This window comes from Zootoca vivipara, chromosome 9, assembly GCF_965207765.1.
Source record: "Zootoca vivipara chromosome 9, rZooViv2.hap1.1, whole genome shotgun sequence".
NCBI lineage: Eukaryota > Metazoa > Chordata > Lepidosauria > Squamata > Lacertidae > Zootoca > Zootoca vivipara.
Window position 1 is genome coordinate 68,769,086 of NC_142592.1, and position 25,565 is coordinate 68,794,650.

The 25,565-nt window shown below is 50.6% G+C and overlaps 2 protein-coding genes across 3 annotated transcripts in view; one reads left to right on the top strand and one right to left on the bottom strand.

Annotated features, from left to right (window-relative positions):
- Positions 1–3,813, top strand: part of LOC118091543 (cadherin-related family member 5-like) — a 34,841-nt gene extending 31,028 nt beyond the window's left edge. Inside the window, exons 14-15 of the mRNA XM_088651946.1 lie at positions 365–385; positions 2,591–3,813. Of these exons, the coding sequence (XP_088508072.1) occupies positions 365–385; positions 2,591–3,490 (921 nt within the window). The 3' untranslated portion in view covers positions 3,491–3,813. The remainder of the gene's footprint in view (positions 1–364; positions 386–2,590) is intronic.
- Positions 3,814–6,270: 2,457 nt separating this feature from the next.
- LOC118091544 (alpha-2,8-sialyltransferase 8F-like) lies at positions 6,271–23,566 on the bottom strand. 2 transcript variants are annotated; one of them, XM_035128632.2, is made up of 8 exons: positions 23,443–23,566; positions 22,042–22,156; positions 19,875–19,955; positions 15,530–15,682; positions 15,262–15,403; positions 11,475–11,587; positions 9,910–9,999; positions 6,271–8,072 (listed from the first exon to the last, which is right to left on the bottom strand). In XM_035128632.2, exons 1-8 carry the CDS (start codon positions 23,564–23,566, stop codon positions 7,631–7,633), a joined length of 1,260 nt encoding a protein of 419 aa, XP_034984523.2. In that variant the 3' UTR covers positions 6,271–7,630. The 2 variants fall into 2 exon arrangements, with proteins under 2 accessions (XP_034984523.2, XP_088532640.1); XM_088676514.1 differs by lacking the exons at positions 19,875–19,955; positions 22,042–22,156; positions 23,443–23,566 and adding an exon at positions 19,412–19,479.
- Between the last annotated feature and the right edge of the window lie 1,999 nt (positions 23,567–25,565).

Below are 25,565 nucleotides of genomic sequence, written 5' to 3' on the forward strand. Positions count from 1 at the left end.
TTTAAAGCATTCCAGTTGTTATTTATGATTTTCACAAACTGCATTTATCGCTTGGTTTTCTTTTCTTTCTTTTTTTTAAAAAAGTCAAAGCAATTTACGAAATGTGTGCATGCAAAATTCATGCACATTTCTGCCTGCCCTGGGCCTCTTCCCCAAGTCCCTTTGCAGCGCCTTGGTTGCTTAAAAAGGGTTGTGCAACACTCTCCGCCCCGGTCAGGCTGTGGGTCTCCCCTCCTCTGGCGTGCCTGCCTTGCTGTGGTTCTCTGCGCATGCTCGTTCTCAAGCCTTGACCTTCTCTTTCTCTCTCTCTCATTCTCTCTCCCCCGTCTGTCTGTCGCTCTCGGCTCGCCCTGCCACCCGACAGAGCTTAAAATGGTTCCAGCCGGTGAGTGACCAGATGGGAGGGGAAGGGGGGAGGGCAAGCGGGGGGGGGGAGAAGACCCCACCCTACCCCCTGCCACCCACCACCCAGCACCTCCGCTATTGCTGCACCTACCTCGTTCCAAACTGATGCCCGGGGATAACTAGACCACGCTCGCGATCCGGATATTCATGGCTAGCAGCCTCAAACAACCCAGAGGAAGCCAATGTTCTCAGAATTGTAGAGTTGGAAGGGACCCCCAAGGACCATCTAGTCCAACCCCCTGCAAGGCAGGAATCACAGCTAAAGAATCTCGGATGGAGAGTTACTGAACGGAACCGCTATGTGCCAATTGGGGGGAAAGGAGAAGGACTACCTGTTGGATGCTGTAGCAATCATGGCCAAAATTGGCCCTTCAGCTGTTTTGGGACTACAGTTCCCATCATCCCTGACCACTGGTCTTGTTAGCTAGGGATGATGGGAGTTGTAGTCCCAAAACAGCTGGAGGGCTGAGTTTGGCCATGCCTTCCTTAGAGGCTTAAGGGAAGGATCACAAAGAGGGTGGGTGGCCCCATAGGAAAGGGGGAGGAGAGGGGGGCAGATCTGGGTGACCCAGGCCAAAGACAGGGGTCCTTCAAGCCTTAATGAAAGTAGGCAGTGTGGCACAGTGGTTAGAGTGTTGGACTAGGACTTGGGAGAGACCAGGGTTCGAATTCCTACTCAGCCACAAAGCTCATGGGGTAACCATGGGCCCATCACCACCTCTCTCAGCCTAACCTCCCTCCCTCAAAGGGTTGTTGTGAGGCTAAGGTAATAGAATTATAAAACTGCAGAGTTGGAAATGACCCAAAGGGTGATCTAGTCCGACCTCCGAAATGAAGAGAAGAACTTTGTGTGCTTCTAGGAGGAAGGGTGGGACACGAAGGCAAGAAGGAAGAAAGGTAGGCCTGCATGCACATTTGAAACATGTCTTGACCAGAAAGCCTCTGAGAAACAACATAAATTTATCCCAGCGGAGGCTTCTTCTGTGCCACCAATGCATTAGGCCAAATAAAATGTGACTGGGAGGGAGGTGGTGCGGGTGGGGAGCCCATAACAAAAGAGCGAGCCGGCAGTAAACTTGTTGATTAGCAAAAACGCAATCTTCACAAACTTGGTGGAGCGCTAGGAACGCAGCAGCTCAACCCTGGTGGATCTTGCCCCATGGATCTTGCCAAGGCTGAAAGTCCCCACCTCCCCACAGCCGTCAATGTCTCCTCCTCTCCAGGGCTTTCCCCAAGCGATCGGAGACTGTGCCTGCATGCAAACAGCCTGTCCTCCGCCCTCTTCACGCCTCTTCTGGTTCTGGGAGACCAGGGGGGAGGAGAGCTTGTTGCAGCAGCAGCAGGGGGAGACATCAATGACTCTTCACCAGCTGGACTCATCTCTGCCTCTTGGCCTCCCTCCTCTCCCGATTCAGCTTCTGCCTCTGATTCTGGACTTCTCTCTGCCACAAACTCCTCCAGCTCACGAAGCCATGTTACCTTTTCAGATTCCGACACCTCCTCTTCCCAGTCTTCTCCCTCTGACCACTCATCTTTGTCCCACCACCAACCCCTGGGCTCCGAACCTTCTTCCCTTGGTGGCTCCCCAGTTGGTACCTCCCACCATTCCTCTGCCTCCAACCAGTCCATGACACCCCAGGATTTTGTTTTCAGGGGGAGGGGGTTGCCTCCAATAACCAGTCAGAGCATGGCCCGGGCACGGATAGCTCAGTTAGTTAGGGCATGGTGCCGATACAGTCAAAGCTCGGTTGTCGAGCGTAATCCGTCCCGGAAACCCGTTCCGACTCTTGAAACGTTTGACAACCGCAGCTTGGCGGTTCCAAGAGCTTCTTGCAATCAAGCGGAAGCCGTGTCGGATGTTCGGGTTCTGAAAAACCTTCAAAAACCGGAGTATTTACTTCTGGGTTTTCGGCGTTCTGGAGCCAAAATGTTCGAAAACGGAGCCGTTCAGGAACCAAGGATTGACTGTAATGCCAAGGTTGCAGGTTCAGTCTTTGTACAGAACAGCTGCATATTCCTGCATTGCAGGGGGTTGGACTGTATTATTATTATTATTATTATTATTATTATTATTATTATTATTATTATTATCATCCTGAGATGAAAGCCCCTGACGCCAGGTCCTGCCATCTTGCCTGGCTCGCCTCTCCTAACGGGGCCCTTTCCCCCTTCTCCCCTTCTACAGGTCAATGCTGGAAAGCCCTCCCCGCACCCCGATAACGTCTACTTCCAGAACGAGGGGTACAGCGACCTTGGCGACGAGGCGCCCAGGACGTACGGAGGCCAGGCGTCCTTGAACTCCAAGCTGGATTCGGCAAGGAGCGGGAAAGGCCTGCCCGTCGGTGAAGCACCGCTGGCCAACTCGGTGCCCAAGGCCGGGGGCCAGGCCCGAGCCAGTGCGGCCCCCAAGAAGCCCGAGGAAGAAGAGGAGGCCAAGACGGCTCTCGTCAACGGAAAGGCCCTTGAGCAATGCCCCTCTCTCTGCCTGGAAGACGAGACCTTGCCCAAAGGTGCGGAGCGGCCAGTGGAAATGCAGGTGGTGGAAGACGAGGACGAGGAAGACGAGGAAGATGAGGCTACCCTCTTCCCTGTGGACAGTGAGGAGAAACAGTTTGGAGACACCGCAGGAGGACCCGGGGAAGAACCGTGCTCCGAGGGCAGTTCAGAGCAAGGGGGAGAGTCCGTGCCAGAAGGCAAGATGGCTGCCAACGGGGGCCCAAGCCACGTGGAGCCCGCTCCTCAGAGCCCCACTGCTGACAGAAACTGTGAGGGTGGCAGAGGGGCTGGGGAGCACCCTGGGTCCCCCAGCGAAAGCATGGACACATCCCAGGCTGTTCCCTGTGGCATTGCCACTCCAGGGGCCACAGAGCCCAGCGACGCAACCCCGGTCCCCAAGGAACCCGTCCCCCCACTGCCGAAGCTGGAAGAGCTGCCCACGGAGGACGACGAGGAGGAAGATGACGGGGAGGAGACGCCGAAGGCCACGTCACCCACTTATCAAGACCCCCTGGCACCTCTGCCTGTCAGCGACGTCAGGATGCCCGCCACGCTTTTGCAGCTTCTGGAAGATTCCATCGAGTGCTAGCCTGCGTCTCGCTGCCCCACCCCGAGCGCGGCCTGCTCGTCCAGGGCGGAGGGAGGGAGGACAGTGGATGGTGTAGAGACAATCTCCTTTCACTGAGGCGAGCGTAGCGGGGCAACCGTAGCTCCGGGCATTGGTTTGTGCTGAGCGGGCAGACTTAGCGGGGGGGTCGTCTGCCCCTGGATCCCGGGGCTCGTGCCAACATTGGGGGGCTCCTTTCCTCAGCTCTGTCCGCCGTGCGCACAAAGGCATTTTATTTCCTTGAATGGGGCGTTGCTGACTCTTTAAACCCACAATAGACCCGTAAGGATCCCCCTGTAAGTTGCGGTCGGCCAGGCAGCCCACCAAGGCGCACCAGCTTCTACCTACCAACCAGGGAGAGGGGAATGCTTTAGCCTGGGGTGGGGTGGGCGGGGGCGTATTCCCTTCTCAGCAGCTTCCTTGGCTGGATGAAGAAGAGTGGGGAACCCCCAAAGGAGGAAGGCTCAGAGCCGAGGAGAGGTCAGAAGTGCTAAATGATGCAGAGGCAACAGGGTTTAGTGAGCAGGAAGAACAGGTGACAGGGTGAAGTTCAGACTCCGAAGGTGAAGCGGGGGGGGGAGGGGTCAAGAGGCTGCTGAAAAATCCAGGGCGTCTCCCTCTCCGGCTGCAAAAAGCTCCCCTCTCCCCTGGTCTCTGAGAGCGCACAAAGTAATGAGAGGAGCAGAACAGAGACCAGAGGTGTGCAGATGCAATTTGAGACAGCTTGGGAAACATGTGGGAGAGGAGTCAGCCTTAGAGAGGGTGGATGGAAGGCAGGGACCGTCACTCCAGGCAACTGCTCACCTACTGGGGTGTGTTGCTGAGTTGTACATTCATTTCCGGGAATAAAAAGTCAACTTCACCGACAACAGAGCTCTGCCTCTTTCGTGCCAACTCGCGTCCGACTCCAGCCCTGATAGCCAGATGTTCTGGACGGCAACATCCATCATCAGTTCCAGCCAACGCCCAGCTGGGTCGTCTGAAAACATCTGGAGGGCAACAGGTTGGCTAGGGATGTTCTAGAAGCTCTCCCGACGTCACGCCGTGCGGGAGCTGCTGGTTCTCATCCCGAAACACCCCAGTGGGATGCCCTCAGGGTGTTGCTGGACTCCATCTCCCATCAGCCCCAGACAGCGTGGCCGATGGCCAGGGAAGATGGGAACTGTAGTCTAGCAGCATCCAAAGGGCACCATCTTAGATATCTCGGCAGTACCGATGGTGTCGGAGGCCCTTTTCCCGGATGCTGAAGGAGAACAAAAACGCCCGCGAAGCTGAAGGATGGAGAGGCTGATTGCCCCAAGGGTCTAGATGTACAAGGCTCTCAGGCAAAGCAGCGTCAAACCTCCCCTCACCTAGCCAGGAGCTCACCTGTGCTACTTCTGCAACTGCTCAGTCGAAGCCATATCCCTGGGGCTGGAAGCGCGTCCTGGGGGGCTTGGGGACACTCTGCCCAGGAAGGACCAAGGCCAAGGAAAGCCCAGGGCTACCCCAATGTCTCACCACCAGCCCTTCCTCTGCAAGCCTGTTGGTGGCTGTCCTGCAATATAAAACTGAATGTTTGTCTAGCTTGCGTCTTGGGTTGGTGGGTCCGAGGAAGCTGCGTTCCTCACTCCAGAAGCTACATCTAAAGGAGGTGTGGGACGAGTGGCCCGAGAGGACATTGTGTTAGAGAGGAGGAGGAGGAGGAGGAGGAGGAGAAAGCCTCTTCCTTGGGCAATCCATGCCACCTTGTCCATTTGTATTTTGAAATTAAAGAAAACGTTTTAAAATAAAATTTTAAAAAGCCAGATGACCTTTGTGTTCACCAGGGGGGAGGTTCTGGGACAGGGTTTAGCAGCGATGTCCCAGAATTTGCTCAGAGTTGCAGCCAGCTCACGACTTGCAGAGTCCACAGGTGGTTTTTTTTGGGGGGGGGGGTCATATGGAAGTTTTTAATATTTGATGCATTATCGTGTTTTTAATATTTTGTTGGTAGCCGTCCAGAGTGGCTGGAGAGGCCCAGCCAGATGGGCGGGCTATAAGTAATAATTTGTTATTAAAATTATTATGGGTGCTGCAGAGGATTCTGGGGCACAGCCTTGGCTTGCAGGTAGTCATGCAAGAACCAAGAATCTGCGTGCATTATGAACAGTGCCATTCTAGGCATGGCCGTGGGACCAGCTGCTTCCAGATGTGTGGTTGCAGTGGAATCAGTGAGACTCACACGTCCCAAACTTTTTTCTGGCATCCACACGACATCTGCATAAAAATGTCAGCCCATGTTCCTCCCCGCTACTTAACCTGGATTTACCCTTTCACGAGAGCATGAGTGCAGCCTGCGAGAGATCAGGCCAAAGGGTGCCCACTAGTCTGTGGTCCTGTTGTCACGGTGGCCAACCAGGTGCCCCGATGGGATTTGAGCAACCCTCCCCTCCTATGGTTTTGAGCAACTGCTATTTAGAAGCATCGTTGCTGCCTCCAGCTGTGGAGACAATGCCTAGCAACTGGATTTTCTGCGGCCTGAGAAAATGCAGGATGACCCTAATGGAATGACGACATGGCAACTCAGCATAAAATGTGCGGAAACCTGGTGCGGAAAGCCCCTGGGCTTACCTTTGCAGAAGCCATGCTGGTTCTCCTTCAGCAAGACTTGTCCTTCACTAGGCTCGATAGTTTCATTTACAATTTGCAGCTGTTAAGATGACTGACCAGCAATTTCCTCTATAAGTCCCCCTCTTGACTCTAGTGGGGAAGCCGAACAAAGACCTTTGCAGACCCCAGCTGAGGCTTCGGAGTTTAATGAAGACTTACGTTCTATGCAAGCTGAGTTGTGGTTGGGGAAAGTAGAGCTGTGCTTGTATCAAGTTTTATTTCAGAACCTCTCTGATTTTTCTTTACACTTGTTTCTGAAGATCTGAACAGACATGAACCTGGGCCCTGCAGCCCCAACAGAACACATGAAAAAGCATTCAGCTGTAAAAACAACAACAACTAACAACACAGTAAAAGTAGGATTGGTGTGGAAAGCAGGTTGGGGATCAGACCGCCTATTGCTCCGCTACAAATCTGGGAAGTGTCTTTCTGCATCCCTGGCAAGGGCAACTTTTTGCCCAAGCATCCAGCAATGCGCTCTTTGATGTGTCCCAAAACTGACCGTGTAGTTTTCCAAAGAGCTGAGATGAAGAAGGCAGCGCGATGGCCAGTTCCTGCTCTCCAGCGCAGACATCCCACAAACACAACAAACACCAACGAAACCTAGAAACTCAACTGGGGGAAATCCTCACTTCCGGTCATGGTGGCCGAAGCTGCTTCCTGACTCCTGACTGTTTAGAAGCAGCTGGAATCAGAGGCTGAGGTTTGAACACCCTTGCACCGCAGACAAAGCTTGGGGGTGCCTTGTACCCCCCCCACCCCGTCTCTGCAGCTGGGATACTGTCCCCTTCAGGAATGCACCAGAGACCTCCCTTATCCAGGGACAGGGAACCTGTTTGTGTGGCCCCGCAGCCGGCCAATGAGACCATTTTGACCCCTTGTGGCAAAAGCAGCAGGTCCGGGACAGGTAAAGAAGACACAGCTGGGTCGAAAGGGGGCTTTGCAAGCCCTGACAACCAGCTGATTCTCTAGACTGCTTTTTGCATGGGTCATGCCGTTATGGGGATGGCTCCTGGAGGTCAATGGAAAACCATTGCCCAATCCTTATTTCTGGGGTGCAGGGGCGCATGACGACCTCCAGCTCTTTGTTCAGGCTGTTCATAGAACTCTACTCTCAGGAAAAGAGTAGGGCCAACGTTAGCCTTTCGAAAGGACCCCCCCCCCTTTCCCCAATTCGGGAGACTCCGGTAGTAGGAGCAGGGAGCCCGTGAGGTCCCTCCAAGCGGTATCGCCAGACTCCAGCTCCCATCATCCCTCTGCGCTCCTGGTGGAAGATGGGAGATGGAGTCCAGCAACACCGAAAGCAACACCCAAGCCCCTCCCCCCCGCTCCCGAAGAAGGGCATCAGTGCTGCAAACCAACCCTCCAGGGCGGGCTTCTCCAAAATGGCTTGCCCACGCCAGAACGGAAGTCTGCGTGGAAACCTCCAAGCGGTGCCTGTTTGAAAACGCAACCTCCTCCTTAGCCCAGAGAGAGAGAGACTCCTGTTCCTCAATGGCACTTGCCCAGCCGCAGCCTCAGGATGCCCTGCAGGTACATCTTCAGGTAGCAAGAGAACTCGCTGGGCCTGACGCGCACCTGGGAGTGGCGCGGGATGGGCTGGCCACTCAGGCTGTGCGCGAAGGGCCAGAAGCCGTAGAGAGTGATGCGCTGGCAGAGCTCCAGAGCCAGGCTGACAAAGGCGAAGTTGGGCGAGAGGCACTCGGGCTGGAAGCCCTCGCGGGTCCAGTAGCTCCCCAGGGCAGCCAGGTACTGGGGGTTCAAGAAGGAGGCCCGCTGCAGCACGTCCGAGTCCTCCAGTGGGTGCAGAGGGGGGTTCCTGGGGCGGCTTTGGAGGGTGGGGGTGACGGAGGGGGCGAGGAGGAGGAGGAGGAGGGCGTCCCGGTAGGGGCGCAGGGTATCTGCAAGACGCTTCCGCTGGGAGCCCCGGGACCTGTGGGAGGAGGAAAGGAAAAGGAAGTTGCCTTCAGGAAAAAGCAATGCATGCGTGGGAATACATCACCATCTTTTATTATTTATACCCCACCCATCTGGCTGGGTTTCCCCAGCCACTCTGGACGGCTCCCAACTAATTAAAAACATGCTAAAACATCAAACATTAAAAACTTCCCTAAACAGGGCTGCCTTCAGATGTCTTCTAAATGTCATATAGTTGTTTATTTCCTTGACATCTGATGGGAGGGCGTTCCACAGGGCATGCGCCACCACCGAGAAGGCCCTCTGCCTAGTTCCCTGCAACCTCACTTCTCGCAGGGAGGGAACCGCCAGAAGGCCCTCGGAGCTGGACCTCGGTGTCCGGGCAGAACGATGGGGGTGGAGACGCTCCTTCAGGTCTACTGGGCTGAGGCCGTTTAGGGCTTGAAAGGTCAGCACCAACACTTTGAATTGTGCCCGGAACATAGCTGCCAAGTTTTCCCTTTTCTCGCGAGGAAGCCTATTCAGCATAAGGGGAAATCCCTGTAAAAAAGGGATAACTTGGCAGCTATGGCCCGGAAATGTATTGTGAACCAAGGTAGGTCTTTCAAGACTGGTGTTATATAGTCTCGGTGGCCGCTCCCAGACACCAGCCTAGCTGCCGCATTCTGGATTAGTTGTAGTTTCCGAGTCACCTTCAAAGGTAGCCCCACGTAGAGCACATTGCAGTAGTCCAAGCAAGAGATAACCAGATAAAATAAAAAAATTTAGAAATTGGACTCACGGCACTTTTTGGGGGGAAAATAATATTATTTAAAATGAGTTTAATAACTTCATCTGACAATTAATTAACCTCAACAAGTCAACATAATATGTATTGAAACTTTTTAGTTCAGTCAACAAACGCGCAACGTAACATGGCTAAACAGTTTGTACTCGAGTGGGGGGACGGACAAGAAATTTTCCACCTGACCTTGCTACGCCACTGAGTCCCACCTGGGCCTGATGAAGCCAATGGCTCTACTGATGTGCTGAAACCCTTTTAGCTGGTGCACAGAAGTCTTTTTTTGGCCATCATTTATACACAGGGCCTTTTTTTAACAATTAAATCATGCACTTGTATTGAACAGCATTAGCTGTTTCTTGAGCTGCTTGGTTTTGCGCTGTTCATGTGCTGTTGTGGGTTGTTTTGTTTTTTAAAAAAACTTTTTGCTGATTTTTAAATGCTCTGCTATTCTGGCGAGCTACGCTGAGCTCAGTGTCGTTCTTGGGAGAGCAGGCCAGTATCAGTTCGGACCTAATTTGGGGTGAGGCCATAGCTGCCAAGTACCCCGTTTTCCCTGGGAAACCCCCGTTTTTACTTACCTTTTCCCGGTGGTTCCCCCGTATCACTTCGTCTCCCATTTTTCTTCATTATTTTCTCCTGCCGGAGGCCATTTTTTTCTTTCCGATTTGCCCTTCTATGGGCACTAAAAATGGCCGCCGCCAGCTTCAAAAGTCGCATCTACGCATGCCCGGAAGTGCATAGACGCGACTTCTGGCGTCGGCCATTTTTGGTGCCCATAGATGGGCGGAGCGACACCGGAAGTCGCGTCTATGCACTTCTGGACATGCGTAGATGCGACTTTTGAAGCCGGCGGCGGCCATTTTTGGTGCCCATAGAAGGGTAAAGCGACACCGGAAGTTATGTCGATGCAACTTCCGGTGTCACACGGCTGCCAGTCCCGGATTCTGCAGTCCAGGACTTGGGAGGTAAGGGTGAGGCAGCAGCTCAGTGTCGCCAACTGCACCTGCTCCCCAAAGGGACAAGGCGTTTCAGCATGCCAGACACCCCCCCGGCCCCCCACTCCTCTTACTTAATGTCCAGGCTGCTGAGGTTCAAGGCCACGAGACTCGTCTTGGACCCCACATCTTCCGAGGAATTCGTGGGGGGAGGCAAACTGAACCTGGTTTGCAAGAGGAGAGGGTGAGATGGAAGAGAAAATCAAAGTCTGCGTTAGCAGTCAGATAAACACTCTCCTATTTGTTTATTTCATAAAATTTAGGAGATATGCTGCTCTACCTTCCCGATATTTAGCTGTTATAATCTTAATAAGGTTACCAGACGTCCCCGTTTCCCGGGGACAGTCCCTGGATTTAAAAAACAGCCCCCCTGACAAAATCCTATCATTTCTACCAGGGCCGTCTTAAGCATATCTGGCGCCCTGGCGCGAAGATCCCTCCGGCGCCCCCCCCCCTCGCCCAGTTTCCCAGCGCGGCTGTTTGGCGGGCATAGCGCAGCTGCCGCAGCGCGGTACCCCCTGGCGGCCTGGCGCATTGCGCCACCCAGCCTTGCCTTAGGGCCGGCCCTGATTTCTCCTGAAGTTGAAAAGTGTCCGTGGATTCATTGAAAATAATCTGGTAACCTTATCTCAGTAGCAGGTTGAAGGTTATTTTTGGATCATTTTCCGGACGAGTGTCTTTTAGATAACCAAGCAGAAGTGTTTTACATTCCAAGGGTATTGGAGGCATCCTAACATATCAAGAGATCTGGGCCTGATCAGATTTAATTTCTATTTGAGAACAATTCCAGAAACCTCCCTCCCTCCCCAGAACTGCTGACCTTTAGCTGAGCAAATTCAGCGGCGTGCATTCGCTGAGTGAACCATGGTTTTGTGAGTTATCTGTTTATCCGGTTCATAAAATCTATTTAAACCTCCCCCCCCCCAAAAAAATAAACAGTCTTTTCGTTTTTGTTTTTTTGCAACTGTCAGAGGTTCTTGCGACTACTCTAGAGTAACGACGCTCCGCGTGCTTGTCTTTAAACAGTTTTTATTAGTGCAGTCTATTTACAGTGAGACTGCTGTGTAAAACATGTCTGCTCAGTCCGATGCAGAATCCGGCACTGAACCGCCCCTTGACTTCCTCCAACATAAGAGTCTTGGGACAGCAAACCTCCTTCCCCTCCTTCTCCTGCGTAATTCCGGAACCGGAGGAAAGGGTCTACGCTCCATGTTTTCCTTCTCCCCCCTTTCCCCCCTCTCTCTTCCTCCCTCCTGTGTAGCAGGGGCTCCCCCATGCTGAGAGTGCCCCGGCCCTCTCTCTCCACTTCCTGACTGGTCTCCTCAGCGTCCTCGCTGCCATCGCTGCTTGGGGAGGAGCTGCTTCTGATGAGAGGGGGAGGTTCTCCATACTCTCTTCCCCTTACAGCAACAATAACTGAAGACTTTCAAAAAGTTAAAATAACAACAGGTTGAAAACAGATTAAAACTCGCCTCACTTTTCAAAACATCCCGGTAGTCTGGCCTAAACAATATCTTGGCTCAAAGGGTACGACAGCAAAGGCGTTTGCCTGATCTCAATCGGCAGGGAGTTCCCAAGTTTAGTAAGGAACGTTTCCCCTACTTGAAGAGCTCTGAGTCACTCTCAAAGGAAGAGTTACCTGATTACGAAGTCTGCCTGGTCGATCTCTTTCCCGCAGCGGCTCCTCTGCAGGATCCCACCATTGCCCACCACGGCGCAATGCTTGTACTCAACTTCCGAGAAGGTGGATCTCTGGAGGTTTCGAGGGGAAAGGGAGAGATTTCGAAACATCTGTGTTTTAAAACGTTTTCAGAATCAACGTGCAAAAGAAATGCTGGGTTTTGTACACAGGGGGGCAGCCTTGGGCATCCCGGTGCCCAATGGCGGGTGCCAGTTTGGCCAAAGGCTGATTCCACCCTGGGAGACCCCAAGGATCCTATATAATAATGTCCATGTTGTCCCTGCGTCCAGTTGTCCCGTGTGTCCCTGGGGTACTGCGCATGTACCCCAGAGACACAGGGATTGGACGGAGGGACAACGGCCAACCGCCGCTCCGCCAACCGCCGCTCCGAAGCCCAGTCTCATGCTGGAGGCGGCGGGGGAAAGAAGCGCTCCCCCGGCAGCCTTGCCGCGCACCGCCGGCATGGGACGGCGCTTCCTCGGCGAACACAAGCAGGCAGACAGCCCGCCTGCTTGCTTCCCCGAGGAAGCCGAAGCGGCAGCGGGCGCCGAGGGAAGCCGGCTTTCTCCGAAGCCCCTTCCCATGTCGGCGCTGCGCGGCGAGGCGGCGGGGGGGAGAAGCGCTCCTCCCCCCCGCCGCCTCACCACGCAGCGCCGACATGGGAAGGGGCTTCGGAGACCTTCTCCGAAGCCCCGTCTCATGCGGGAGGTGCCCGGCGAGGCGGCGGGGGGGGAAGAAGCGCTCCTCCCCCCCCGCCGCCTCGGCACGCAGCGCCGGCATGGGACGGAGTTTCGGAGAAGGTCTCCGAAGCCCCGTCTCATGCGGCAGGTGCGCGGTGGGGGGGGGGCAGAGAAGTGCTTCTCTCCCCCCCGCCGCCTCGCCGCGCACCTCCCGCATGAGACGGGGCTTCGGAGACCTCCAAAGCTCCGTCCCATGCCGGCGCTGCACGACAGCAGCGTTCTAGCGCCCGTTTTTAAACGGGCTGAATTCCACTAGTATGCTATAAGAATGCTAAGGTCTCAAATATAGAAAATAATAATAATAATAATAATAATAATAATAATAATAATAATAATAATAATAATTTATTATTTATACCCCACCCATCTGGCTGGGTTTCCCCAGTCACTCTGGGCGGCTTCCAACAGAAATATTAAAATACACTAATTTCTTAAAGATTAAAAGCTTCCCTAAACAGGGCTGCCTTCAGATGTCCTCTAAAAGTCTGGTGGTTATTTTTCTTTTTGACATCTGGTGGGAGGGCATTCCACAGGGCGGGTGCCACTACCGAAAAGGCCCTCTGCCTGGTTTCCTGTAGCTTTGCTTCTCGCAGTGAGGGAACCGCCAGAAGGCCCTCGGAGCTGGACCTCAGTGTCCGGGCAGAACGATGGGGGTGGAGACACTCCTTCAGGTCTACTGGGCCGAGGCCGTTTAGGGCTTTCAAGGTCAGCACCAACACTTTGAATTGTGCTCGGAAATGTACTGGGAGCCAATGCAGGTCTTTCAAGACTGGTGTTATGTGGTCTTGGCGGCTGTTCCCAGTCACCAGTCTAGCTGCCGCATTCTGGATTAATTGCAGTTTCCGGGTCACCTTCAAAGGTAGCCCCACATATTCATAAATGCACACACGTCTAAATATATGAACCATGCATCTGAAATAGCACGGGAGAGCAATCCTGAAGCCATTTGGACTCTCCCAATGACCTCAAATATTCCTCTGCAGTAAGGGAGACAAATGGGGAAAGCCTTCCTGTTGTCTTTTTGCTTACAAATCCTGTCTTAAGGACATACCCGTATATTCCGGCGCACAAGACGACTGAGCGTATAAGACGACCCCCAGCTGTTCCAGTTAAAATATAGAGTTTGGGATATACTCGCCATATAAGAAATACGACCTGGCGTATAAGACGACCCCCGACTATGGAGAAGATTTTCCTGGGTTAAAAAGTAGTCTTACACGTATTTGTGTATGGATAGGGTGAGCCTGTGACCTGGACTCAGGAACTAATCCTCCCTTGTGCATTTATGAACATTTATTCTATATTGGAGGCCTTAGAATTCTTGCAACGCAGGCAAGCAAGAGGCATCTCACAACCGCAGCTGCTTTTGCTGGAGGATGCAAGGCCTGAACTTGTGGCCTTCTGCCCTCAAGGCAAGTGTCTTCCTGCCGCTGTGCCTTGCCCCCATCCCAAGCTCCTTTCCCCGCTGCCAAAAGCAAGGTTGGTTTTTAAATGTTCTATCTGTTTGGCATCCCTGGGCTCCTTGCCAAGGAAGGGAAGGAAACAACAACAACAACAACAACAACAACAACAACAACAACAACAAATAATAATAATAATAATAATAATAATAATAATAATAATAAGATCAACAACAACAACAAATAATAATAATAATAATAATAAGATCAACAACAACAACAACAAATAATAATAATAATAAAAAGATCAACAACAACAACAAATAATAATAATAAAAAGATCCCAGCCTCCAACACATATAAAAACATAATAAAACATAAAACATTAGCAATCTGATCCAGTATGAAAAGTCACCATATATTTTAAAGTGATTTTATTTATTTTAAACCATTTATATCAAATACAGTGGTACCTTGGTTCACAAACTTAATCCGTTTCAGAAGTCCGCTCCAAAACCAAAGCGTTCCAAAACCAAGGCGCGCTTTCCCATAGAAAGTAATGCAAAGCAGATTAGTCTGTTCCAGACTTTAAAAAAACAACCCTTAAAACAGCAATTCAACATGAATTTTCCTATCTGATGAGACCATTGATCCACAAAATGAAAGCAATAAACAATGTACTGCAGTCACACAATCAATCAGGAGCCGAACTGGGTTCCACACAGACACACACACACACACACACACACACACACAGCTGGAAAAATGCAAAATAAATGCCGTGTTTCTCCAAAAAAATAAGCCATACTCCGAAAATAAGCCATACCCTGAAAATACCCCCCCCCCGAAAATAAGCCATACCTTGAAAATAAGCCATAGTGATAGGCAGTTTAACCTTGTAGGTTAAACTGTACCATACTTAATAAAAAAATATAAGACATCCCTTGAAAATAAGCCACCGTGTTTTTTTTTTGCGGAAAAATAAATATAAGACGGTGTCTTATTTTTGGAGAAACACGGTGGTAAAAACCTTGGTGTAACACTCAAAACGGAAGTGTGGCACTCAAAACGGAGAACGTTCGACTTCCTGAAAAAAGTTTACAAACCAGAACACTTGCTTCTTCCAGGTTTTCAGTGTTTGGGTTCCAAGTTGTTTGAGTGCCAAGGTGTTTGAGAACCAAGCATAGCTGCCAAGTCTCCCGTATTCTCCGGGAAATCCCCGTTTTTCCAGCTGTTCTAAGTTGAAAAAACGGATTTTTTATTATTTTCCCCCGGTTTATTCTGGCGCGACGGCCATTTTGGAACTGGGCGGAGCATGCTCAGAAGCGACTTTTGATGCTGCTCTGCCCTATTCCAAAATGGCTGCAGTGTGACTTCTGGAACGGCGGCCATTTTGGAACTGGGCAAAGCAGCATCAAAAGTCACTTCTGAGCATGCTCCGCCCAGTTCCAAAATGGCGGCAACGCTACTTCCGGTCTGCTACTTCCGGCCGGTCCCTTATTTCTCGGACAGCAACTTGGCAGGTATGGAACCAAGGTACTACTGTAACAACAACAACAACAACAACAACAACAACAACAACAACAACAACAGTCTCCCCAGCACCTCAGGGAGCAGGTCCACCAGCTCAGGTGTCACGGCCACTTTTCGTCCATCCTTCCCAAAGACGATGTTTGATCCCAGAGGGGTGTTTTCCTTGGTCAGGATGAGCAAGGAGGAAGCGTTGCAACATTGCTCCAGTTCTACCCTGCAAAGGAAAGGGAAGGAAGGTTAGGGATGTGCCCTTAGGGAAAGGCAGGCGGTCCACACACACCCTCACCTGTCGTCTCCAAGGGCACCTCGCCGACCAGGTGAGTAGGAAGGGTATTCTTACCTGTACTGGGCCACAGCTGCCGCATCCGGGTCCCAAGGGCATTCCTCCGTGAGCAGCATGTGCTCCAGGATCTTCCTGTCCTCGATCCAGGTATTCCACTTCTTGACGGCACGGGTCCTCTTCTCATCCCTGGACGTCTTGCGGTACTGGAAGCTGACACCGGGGGAGAGAAAGAGAGAAGACGACCAAAGGCTCTCACGCAGCAGGACTTCTTCGCTTTCTAGTTAGGGCTCTGTGGAATTGCACCTGGCACCTGGTGGGTGCGCTAGTTTAATAAAATTAATATTACTACTACTACTACTACTACTAATAATAATAATATTTTAGAATTTTAGAAGACATCTGAAGGCAGCCCTGTTTGGGGAAGCTTTTAACGTTTAACAGACTATTGTATTTTCAAGGGAAGTAATAGTACCACTGTATTCTGCTCTGGTCAGACCTCACCTGGAGTACTGTGTCCAGTTCTGGGCACCACAGTTCAAGAAGGATACTGACAAGCTGGAACGTGTCCAGAAGAGGGCAGCCAAAATGGTCAAAGGCCTGGAAACGATGCCTTATGAGGAACGGCTTAGGGAGCTGGGTATGTTTAGCCTGGAGGAGAGAAGGTTAAGGGGTGATATGATAGCCATGTTCAGATATATGAAAGGATGTCATATAGAGGAGGCAGAAAGGTTGTTTTCTGCTGCTCCAGAGAAGCGGACACGGAGCAATGGATTCAAACTTCAAGAAAGAAGATTCCACCTAAACATTAGGAAGAACTTCCTGACAGTAAGAGCTGTTCAGCAGTGGAATTTGCTACCAAGGAGTGTGGTGGAGTCTCCTTCTTTGGAGGTCTTTAAGCAGAGGCTTGACAGGCATATGTCAAGAATGCTTTGATGGTGTTTCCTGCTCGGCAGGGGGTTGGACTGGATGGCCCTTGTGGTCTCTTCCAACTCTACGATTCTATGATTCTAATATTTTATTGGAAGCTGCCCAGAGTGTCTGGGGAAACCCAGCCAGATAGGCGGGGTATAAATAAATTATTATTATTACATTTTTTTGAAACGGTTGTGCAAGATCCCTGCAAAATACAGTGCTACCAGACAGGATCTGATGGCAAAATGCACAGACAATGCACAATTGCCCATCACCGCCGAACGCAAACAGACATGAAATGAAAGCAGGCTAAATAAACCGCAGGTAGGCGAATGTGTGGAGGGTAGAGACTGGAACACTTGTGTTTTGTTTGTTTGTTTGATTTATTTATTTAACTTGCATGTTGCCATTTACCTGCAGACCTTGGGGCTTTTCACAGCATTCTACCTGTACTCACTGTACACATATGACTGCTAATAATAATAATAATAATAATAATAATAATAATAATAATAATTTATTTATACCCCGCCCATCTGGCGGGGTTTCCCCAGCCACTCTGGGCGGCTTCCAACAGAAAAATAAAATACAATACAGTGGAACCTCGGTTTATGAACACCTCGGTTTATGAACGCCGCGGACCCATCTGGAACGGATTAATTCACTTTCCATTACTTTTAATGGGAAAGTTCGCTTCAGTTTATGAACGCTTCAGTTTATGAACAGATTTCCGGAACCAATTACACCCATGTTTCAGTTTATGAACGCTTCAATTTAAGTACTTCACGGACCCGTCTGGAACGGATTAATCCACTTTCCATTACTTTCAATGGAAAAGTTCGCTTCAGTTTATGAACGGTTACTCCGCGGACCGTCTAGAACGGATTAATCCACTTTCCATTACTTTCAATGGGAAAGTTCGCTTCAGTTTATGAACGCTTCAGTTTATGAACAGACTTCCGGAACCAATTGTGTTCATAAACCGAGGTACCACTGTAATCTATTAAACATTAAAAGCCTCCCTAAACAGGGCTGCCTTCAGATGTCTTCTAAAAATCTGGTAGCTGTTTTTCTCTTTGACATCTGGTGGGAGGGCGTTCCACAGGGCGGGTGCCACTACCGAAAAGGCCCTCTGCCTGGTTCCCTGCAACTTGGCTTCTCGCAGCGAGGGAACCGCCAGAAGGCCCTCGGTACTGGACCTCAGTGTCCGGGCAGAACGATGGGAGTGGAGACGCTCCTTCAGGTATACTGATATCTGATCCATGCACAGTAATGATTACGTTTGCAGATGATACTACCATAATGGGTCTAATTACAGGTGGAGATGAATCAGCGTACAGGGGAGGTTCAAAAAGTATCTACATGGTGCTTAGAGAATAACTTGCACCTAAATACAGTGGTAAAAAGGCCCCTGACCATCAGGTCCAGTCGTGTCCGACTCTGGGGTTGCGGCGCTCATCTCGCTCTATAGGCCGAGGGAGCCGGTGTTTGTCCGCAGACAGCTTCCGGGTCATGTGGCCAGCATGACAAAGCTGCTTCTGGCGAACCAGAGCAGCACACGGAAACGCCGTTTACCTTCCCGCCGGAGCGGTCCCTATTTATCTACTTGCACTTTGATGTGCTTTCGAACTGCTAGGTGGGCAGGAGCTGGGACCAAGCAACGGGAGCTCACCCCGTTGCAGGGATTCGAACCGCCGACCTTCTGATCAGCAAGCCCTAGACTCTGTGGATTAACCCACAGCACCACCTGGGTCCCTAAATACAGTGGTACCTCGGTTTAAATACACAATTGGTTCCGGAAGTCTGTACTTAACCTGAAGCGTACTTAACCTGAAGCGAACTTTCCCACTGAAAGTAATGGAAAGTGGATTAATCCGTTCCAGACGGGTCCGCGGAGTACTTTAAACTAAAAGTACCCAAACCGAAGCGTACTTAAACCGAGGTATGACTGTATTAGTAAGACAAAGAAGATGCTGTTGGACTTCCGGAGGAGGATGGGGGAAACTAGCCCCGTTGTATATGGGGGGGGGTTGTGTGGAGAGTGTCTCTTCCTTTAAATTCCTGCGAGTTTACCTTAGTGAGGACCTCACTTGGAAAATCAACATAACTGATAACATAACTCAGGTGGTCAGAAAGACTCCATTTCCTCAGGGTCTTGCGAAAGAACAATGTTAAACAACAACTGATGAACTCCTTCTAGCGGTCCACAACAGAAAGTGTCCTTTCATATTGACAGCCACAGACAGAAAGTCTTCTTTACAGAGGGTGGTGAACACAGCACATGATATTATGGGCTGTCCCTTGAGTCCGCTAGATGACATCGCAAGGGATCGTTGCCTTAGGAGAGCGAGAAACATTCTCAGGGGTGACTCACACCCCGGCCAGCACCTCTTTAATCTTCTACCCTCGGGCAGGAGATATAGAAGTATAATCAGCCGTACCAACAGGCTAAAAAATAGCTTCTGTCCATGGGCTGTTAGGCTGATGAATGGAAAAGAACATAGCAAAATTGACTTGCGAGGTGGTGCGTTGTTCGATAAAAGATTGAGTGTGGGGGGGTCGTTTAATTACATTGTAAACAGGTTGTACAATGACAATAAAGGAGATAGTAATAATAATAATAATCATAATTCTATCTATCTATCATCTATCTATCTCTCATCTATCTATCTTTCTCATCTACCTATGTTGTTGTTTAGTCGTTTAGTCGTGTCCGACTCTTCGTGACCCCAATATCTACCTATATTACAGGATAAAAACAAAAACAAACCAATAAGCCCCTCCCCCAAGCACTTTTAAAAGGAGAATAAGATGTCAATCAGCCCAAGGCCTGGTTGAAAATGAATATTTTCACCTGGCCCCTAAAGATATGTAATGCTGGGAATTGTAGTATGGGGGAGCGCCAGGTTGGCGAAGGCTCGCTCATAGTGCTTAGATCAGGGGTCCCCAGACTACGGCCCGGGGGCCACATATGGCCCCTGAGGCTCTTTTATTCGGCCCCCGGGGACCCCCGCCGCTCGCTCTTACCAGCGCGGTGCGGCGCGGCTGCCGACTTCCGACCTGGAAAAGCGACAGAAATAGCTTGTGCACATGCGCAAGCGTCATTTCCGGTGTACTTCCGGGTCAGATTAGGCTTCTGCACATGCGCACAAGCTATTTCTGGCGCTTTCCAGGTCGGGAGTGTGACAGAAATAGCGTTTGCGCATGCGCATGGGCGCACACAGCCGCGCCCCCCTGCGTGCGCTCCCCCACCCTCCGGCCCACCATGCAATCGGCGCGGCGGGCATCCAGCCCAAAGCCGGGTAAGTTTGGGGACACCTGGCTTAGATGGAGAGAAGGTAGAGAAGCGGTGAAGTTTTGGAAGCCGTGGGCAGGAATTTGAGATGGGACCTGAAAAGTGAGGGTAGTGGATTTCGGGTGGCAAGCCGGAGCAAGCCCGTGAGTCGCCCGTGACCTCTAGCGTTGGCCACCGACCTGTGTTAATACTCACTTTCCGAAGAAGAGGTTCTTAGATTCAAGCAACCAAACCAGTTCCTGGCATTCCTTCTGCTCTTGTACGTGAGCCCATTCTCTGGAAAAGGAAGCCGCAGGCAGAAAGAGGGGGTTTCATCTCAGGGGTGCCAGTCGTAGTCCTGAATGCCCACCCCGCGTGAGCCATGGTTTGAGCAATGTCTAAACCCCCCCCCCAAAAAAAGGGGGTTCTCTGCACTGTCGGGTAGCCCATGGTCTTTCCCTCGTGAAGATTAAAAATTATCAGGTGGGGTGTTATGTACTGAGCTGAATCCTAGAACAATAGGATCCAGAATGCAGCAGTCTGATTGGTCCGCAGGCGCCACCCAATCCAGCTCCAGGTGGAAGTGAATCAGCAACCTGATTGGCCTGCAAGAGCAGCCAATCAGGCTGCTGGCAGAAGTGACTCCACAACCTGATTGGCCGGAAGGAGCAGCCAATCAGGCTGCTGGCAGAAGTCAATCCGCAACCTGATTGGCCCACAGGTGCAGCCCTGAAGTAGCCAATCACACAAGGCCCATTGTGTAAATAATGTATATAAGCAGAAGTTTTTTGGGGAAAGAGCCATTCTTCTCTTCTTCCTCTTCCTCTGAATAAAGGGCATGAAATTAACTCTCGACTCCGAGTATATTTCAGGGATCTTCGTGGGATCTGCCTCGGCCGGGGCATTTTGAGGGAGCTCTGCGCACGCTAGTCGTGAAATGGCACAGAGTGGGTGCCACATCCAAAAGAACAGGGGGGAGGAAATAAGAAAATATTCCTTTATACTACAGGGGCTGCGAGAACACTTAATTGCCAAAAATTGGGAGGGGGGAGGGGGGAATACCCACCAAAAAAGAGTGGCAAAATAAATTATTTGACTATATTGAATTGACTAGATGACAGAAGCCATTAGGGGTCAGCAGCCCAAACAAAAATTTCAAAAAGAATGGGGAAAATATAGAGACTACCTTAAAAAGCAGTGCCCACAAATTAATACTTGGACTTGTTTTGATTAACTCCGGCAAAATAAATTGTGGTATAAAAGTTAAAAACAGAAAGGAAAGGGGCTAATAATGCACTAAGAAGGAGACAGTTAACCAAAATCGAAAAGAGAACCTTGTTGAGGATGAAGGAAGTCAATTATAAGAAACGAAGAATTGAAATATGATATAGAAATATTGTTGACTTTTTGATCTGTAGAAGTTGCCGTATGTTATTATGTTTGCTTCGTATTTCTTTTTTGTTGTTGTTTTCTATTGTACATTGTTATTTCTACGATTAGTTTTATGAGTGTGTGTGTGTTGTAAAATAAACTTAATAAAAATTATAAATTAAAAACAAACAAAAAACAAAATGACAGAGGGGGAGGGGGAAGAGGAGGAGACGGAGAAGAAGACAGGACCTGGTCAGCTGCTCTTGACCATGGGAAAAGGCATGGAAGAGGCCAGGCCATTGCAAAGAGGAACTGGGACGGAATATGATTCGAACCCACGACCCTGAGCTTAAGAGTCTCATGCTCTACCGACTGAGCTATGTACAGTCGTACCTTGGATCTCGAACGCCTTGCGACTCGAACGTTTTGGCTCCCAGACGCCACAAACCCAGAAGTGAGCGTTCCGGTTTGCGAACGTTTTTCCGAAGCAGGGCGTCCAATGAGGCTTCCGATTGGCTGCAGGAAGTTCCTGCCACCAATCAGAAGCCGCACCTTGGTTGTCAAGCGTTTTCGGAAGTCGGACGGACTTCCGGCTCAGATTCCGTTTGACAACCAAGGCATGACTGTATGTAGTTTTGATTTTATCTCTTTTTAGTTGTTTTTGCAAGGGTTGCTTCCCACCCCCATGTTCTTAGTTGTTCCTATCTGTAAGCCCGTTGGAGAAAAAGGCCAGTTATGAATCAATCTATGTCACGGCCATCTGTCACGGATGTTTTAGCTGACATTCCTGCCTTGGCAGGGGGTTGGACTAGATGACCCACGGGTCCCTTCCAACGCTACAATTCTGATTCTATATAATAAAGATGAAGGGCGGGCAGCCTTCTTGAGGGCAAAAGGTATCTTTACTGAGAGCTTTTGTGGGCCCCCTTGCCTTGCGGATCGCTGGCAAGGGGAATCAGCGCCCGCGGGCACCGTGTTGGGCAACCCCTGCCTTTAACCCTCGGAAACTTACCTTGCTCTATGCAGGAGCAAGAGGGCCACCCCCAGGAAAAGCAACGAACAGAGTGGTCCCAGCGCCATGGACCATTTCCGGGGCAGCCAATTCGAGGACATGATGGCACGAACCGCTGGCACCAAGAGAAACAAGCCTGTTTAGTCTGGGGAACAGAGCAGGGGCACAGTAGAGCAAGGAAGCTGAAGAGAAAAGATTGCATCCTGCCGCAAGCCTCATTTAATTGCGAATAAAAATAAAAAGGGGGGGGGACTGGGCGGAGATGGGTCCTACACCTTGCACCAGCCCCTGGCGACTGATGGGCAATTGCCTGGCTGAATAAAAATGACCAGCAAATGTAAGGAGATAATATCAACAGGCTTGTATGTAATTTAAATTATAAAACTATAATGGCCTGCGCAATGTAAAATCACTATACTGGATCAGGGCGGGGAGTCCTGTGTCCACTTCCGGGCACCACCATTTTAGAAGGATATTCACAAGTTGGAAGTTGTGCAAGGCCAAGAACAGGGGTCAGCAAACTTTTTCAGCAGGGGGCTGGTCCACTGTCCCTCAGACCTTGTGGGGGGCCGCTTTCTCTCTATTTTTTTTGGGGGGGGAGAATGAATTCCTATGCCCCACAAATAACCCAGAGATGCATTTTAAATAAAAGAACACATTCTACTCATGTAAAAACACGCCGATTCCAGGACCATCTGTGGGCCGGATTGAGAAGGCAATTGGGCCGCATCCGGTCCCCAGTCCTTGGTTTGCCTACCCATGGCCAGGACGGTCAAGGATCTGGAAACGGAGCCTGATGAGGAACGGTTGAAGGAGTTGGGGGTGTTTAAGCTTGTTTTCTCCTGCTCTGGCGGGTAGGACCCGAACCCATTATTATGACCTGTTTTAAAAGGCTAATCTGGTAAAGCAAAATGGTAGCAAAGGAAAGCAGGATGTGATTTTTGCAAACCGCTCCAAGGTCTTCTGATGAAGCAACAGCAGCTTGTAAATCTGGTTTAATAACAGTGATGAATTCATCCGAATCGATTTAACGACCTCTGATGAATTAAGCCGGCACCCTCCTGCAATGGTTATGGGCGCCCAGTGGGTCACCCATTTCTCAGCCCAACCCACCTTGCAGGGTCGTCGTGAGAGAGGCAGAACTGCCTAGGCCACCTTGAGATTCTGGGAGGAAAAGGTGGGATTTAAATGCAATAAAAACGGTGGTGGTGCGGGCAGGCGGCTAAATGTAGCGAACGAGGAAAACCCCTTGTATTTATTTTGGGGGTGGGGGGTGGGGGACACACACAAAAAACCCCAAGCTCTTCTAGTTTTAGAGATTAACTGAGCATGGTGCGCAATTTGCACCCAGGACTGAGCCAAAGATTTCCAGCCAGCCCTCCGCCTGCCCCCTTTACGTACCAACAGCCCAAGGAGATGCTCGGGGGCCGCATTGGGGGGGCTGGCTGCCCCCCTGGGAGGGTCCCTTCCCCTTGTGTGGAGCTGAGCGGGGGCCACCCGGCTCTTCCTGGCCCGATCCCCACATGAAGAAACCCCAACAAGGGAGAAGTGGAGCCCTTGGAGGTCGGAGCCAAAATGGGCTCAGCCTAGCCTGTCCTGCGGGTTCTTATACCAAGCAGCCGGCCAATCAGGGACCCCAAAGCACAGCTGTGTCCTTCCGGCCGGCCAATGGGCCGCTAGCATGCTGCTGGAGGGCGTGGCCTGCAGCTGTCTCTGGATGTCGCACATGCGTGGCTCCTTCCCCCCCCCCCAAATAACCGCAAAGAATCCTGGGAACTGTAGTTGTGGGTGCCCAACTCAGAACTACGTTTCACGGCACCCTAGAAACTACGCTTCCCAGGATTCTTTGCAGGAGAAAATGCGCTTTCTGTGCGTGGCGTGTTTGTTTGGCGTGGGAAGAGGCCTCCTTCTGCCACATCCTGGCTTTCATAGTGTTGTAGAATGGAGGAGCTGGCAGGGACATCCTGGGGTTATCTAGTCCAACCCCTGGCAATGCAGGGAATCACAACTATAGTATCCCTGGCAGGTGGCCATCCAACCTCTGCTTAAAAACCTCCCATGAAGGAGAGCCCACCAGCTTTGTTGCTGTGCTCTGTGGGGGTATAATTATTATTATTATTATTATTATTATTATTATTATTATTATTTATATCCTGGCTCCCAACAGAATATTAAAAACATGATAAAACATGAAACATTAAGAACTCTCCTAAACAGGGCTGCCTTCAGATGTCTTCTAAAAGTCAGGTAGTTGTTTATCCCCTTGTTCGCCAGGGCGGGCGCCGCCACCGAGAAGGCCCTCTGCCTGGAGGTTTTCAAGCAGAGGTTGGATGACCATCTGTCATGGATGCTTTAGCTGAGATTTCTGCATTGCAAAGGGTTGGACTAGATGACCCTTGGGGGTACCCTTCCACCTCTACAGTTCCCTGATTCTAGGAGGTAAAGGTAAAAGGACCCCTGACAGTTAAGTCGAGTCGCGAACGACTCTGGGGTTGCAGCGCTCATCTCGCTTTACAGGCCAAGAGAGCCAACGTTTGTCTACTTCGCAGACAGTTTTTCCAGGTCATGTGGCCAGCATCACTAAGCCGCTTCTGGCAAAACCAGAGCAGCCCATGGATACGCCGTTTACCTTCCCTCCAGAGCGGTACCTATTTATCTACTTGCACTTCTACCTGCTTTCAAACTGCTAGCCCCCACCCCCTTCATTCTTCTTATAATAGCCTCCTCTGGCAAGGGAATTGCCACCTCCAGATGTGCCAGACAGCCGACTATCTTCTACACAATGGATTTTCCTCCCAAACTGGATTGACTCAGGATCAAATCAAAGTCAGCTATCACCTTCATAATGACTGTGAAACTTCTCTTTGTCCTGTGGAATGTAACAGGGAGGGGGTGAGAAGAGGCCAGGAGCAGCTGGCCAGGTACTCAAATTTCTACCTCTGGACCCCTCCTTTTTGTGATGTATCAATGACATATTAGTGATGTATCTATAGGGCTGTACCTTGGTGGTGGGATGCTAATAAAAAGGGAAGACCCCCACCCTTTGTTCGGGGTCTCCATCTTGCTTCACCTTGTTGCAGGTGGGGCCCTGTTGCGACAGTACTTTCTTTAATAAAGGCCAAGCCTACTGGCTGCTGTTTTGCTCTGATATTTTGGCTGGAGTCTTGTTTTGTCCAAGGGAGCCCTCAAATTTCCGTTAACAGTTTCATATATCTGAAAAAGTGTGCATGCACACGAAAGCTCATACCAAAATAAGAACTTAGTTGGTCTTTAAGGTGCTACTGAAGGAATTTTTTAAAATTTTGTTTCAACTCAGACCAACACGGCTACCTACCTGTAACTAGTTACAGGTAGGTAGCCGTGTTGGTCTGGATCGAAGTAAAATAAAAAAATTCCTTCAGTAGCACCTTAAAGACCAACTAAGTTTTTATTTTGGTATGAGCTTTCGTGTGCATGCACACTTCTTCAGATACAGTGAACTGTATCTGAAGAAGTGTGCATGCACACGAAAGCTCATACCAAAA

Excerpts from the sequence above, each read along its gene's own strand:
- LOC118091544 (XM_035128632.2), bottom strand. The coding sequence starts at position 23,566 with ATGTGGGGATCGGGCCAGGAAGAGCCGGGTGGCCCCCGCTCAGCTCCA. Across the intron at positions 15,683-19,874 it reads AAGAACCTCTTCTTCGGAAA|CTTCCAGTACCGCAAGACGT; the intron begins GTGAGTATTAAC and ends CCCCGGTGTCAG. Across the intron at positions 11,588-15,261 it reads TGGTGGACCTGCTCCCTGAG|AGATCCACCTTCTCGGAAGT; the intron begins GTGCTGGGGAGA and ends CGAAACCTCCAG.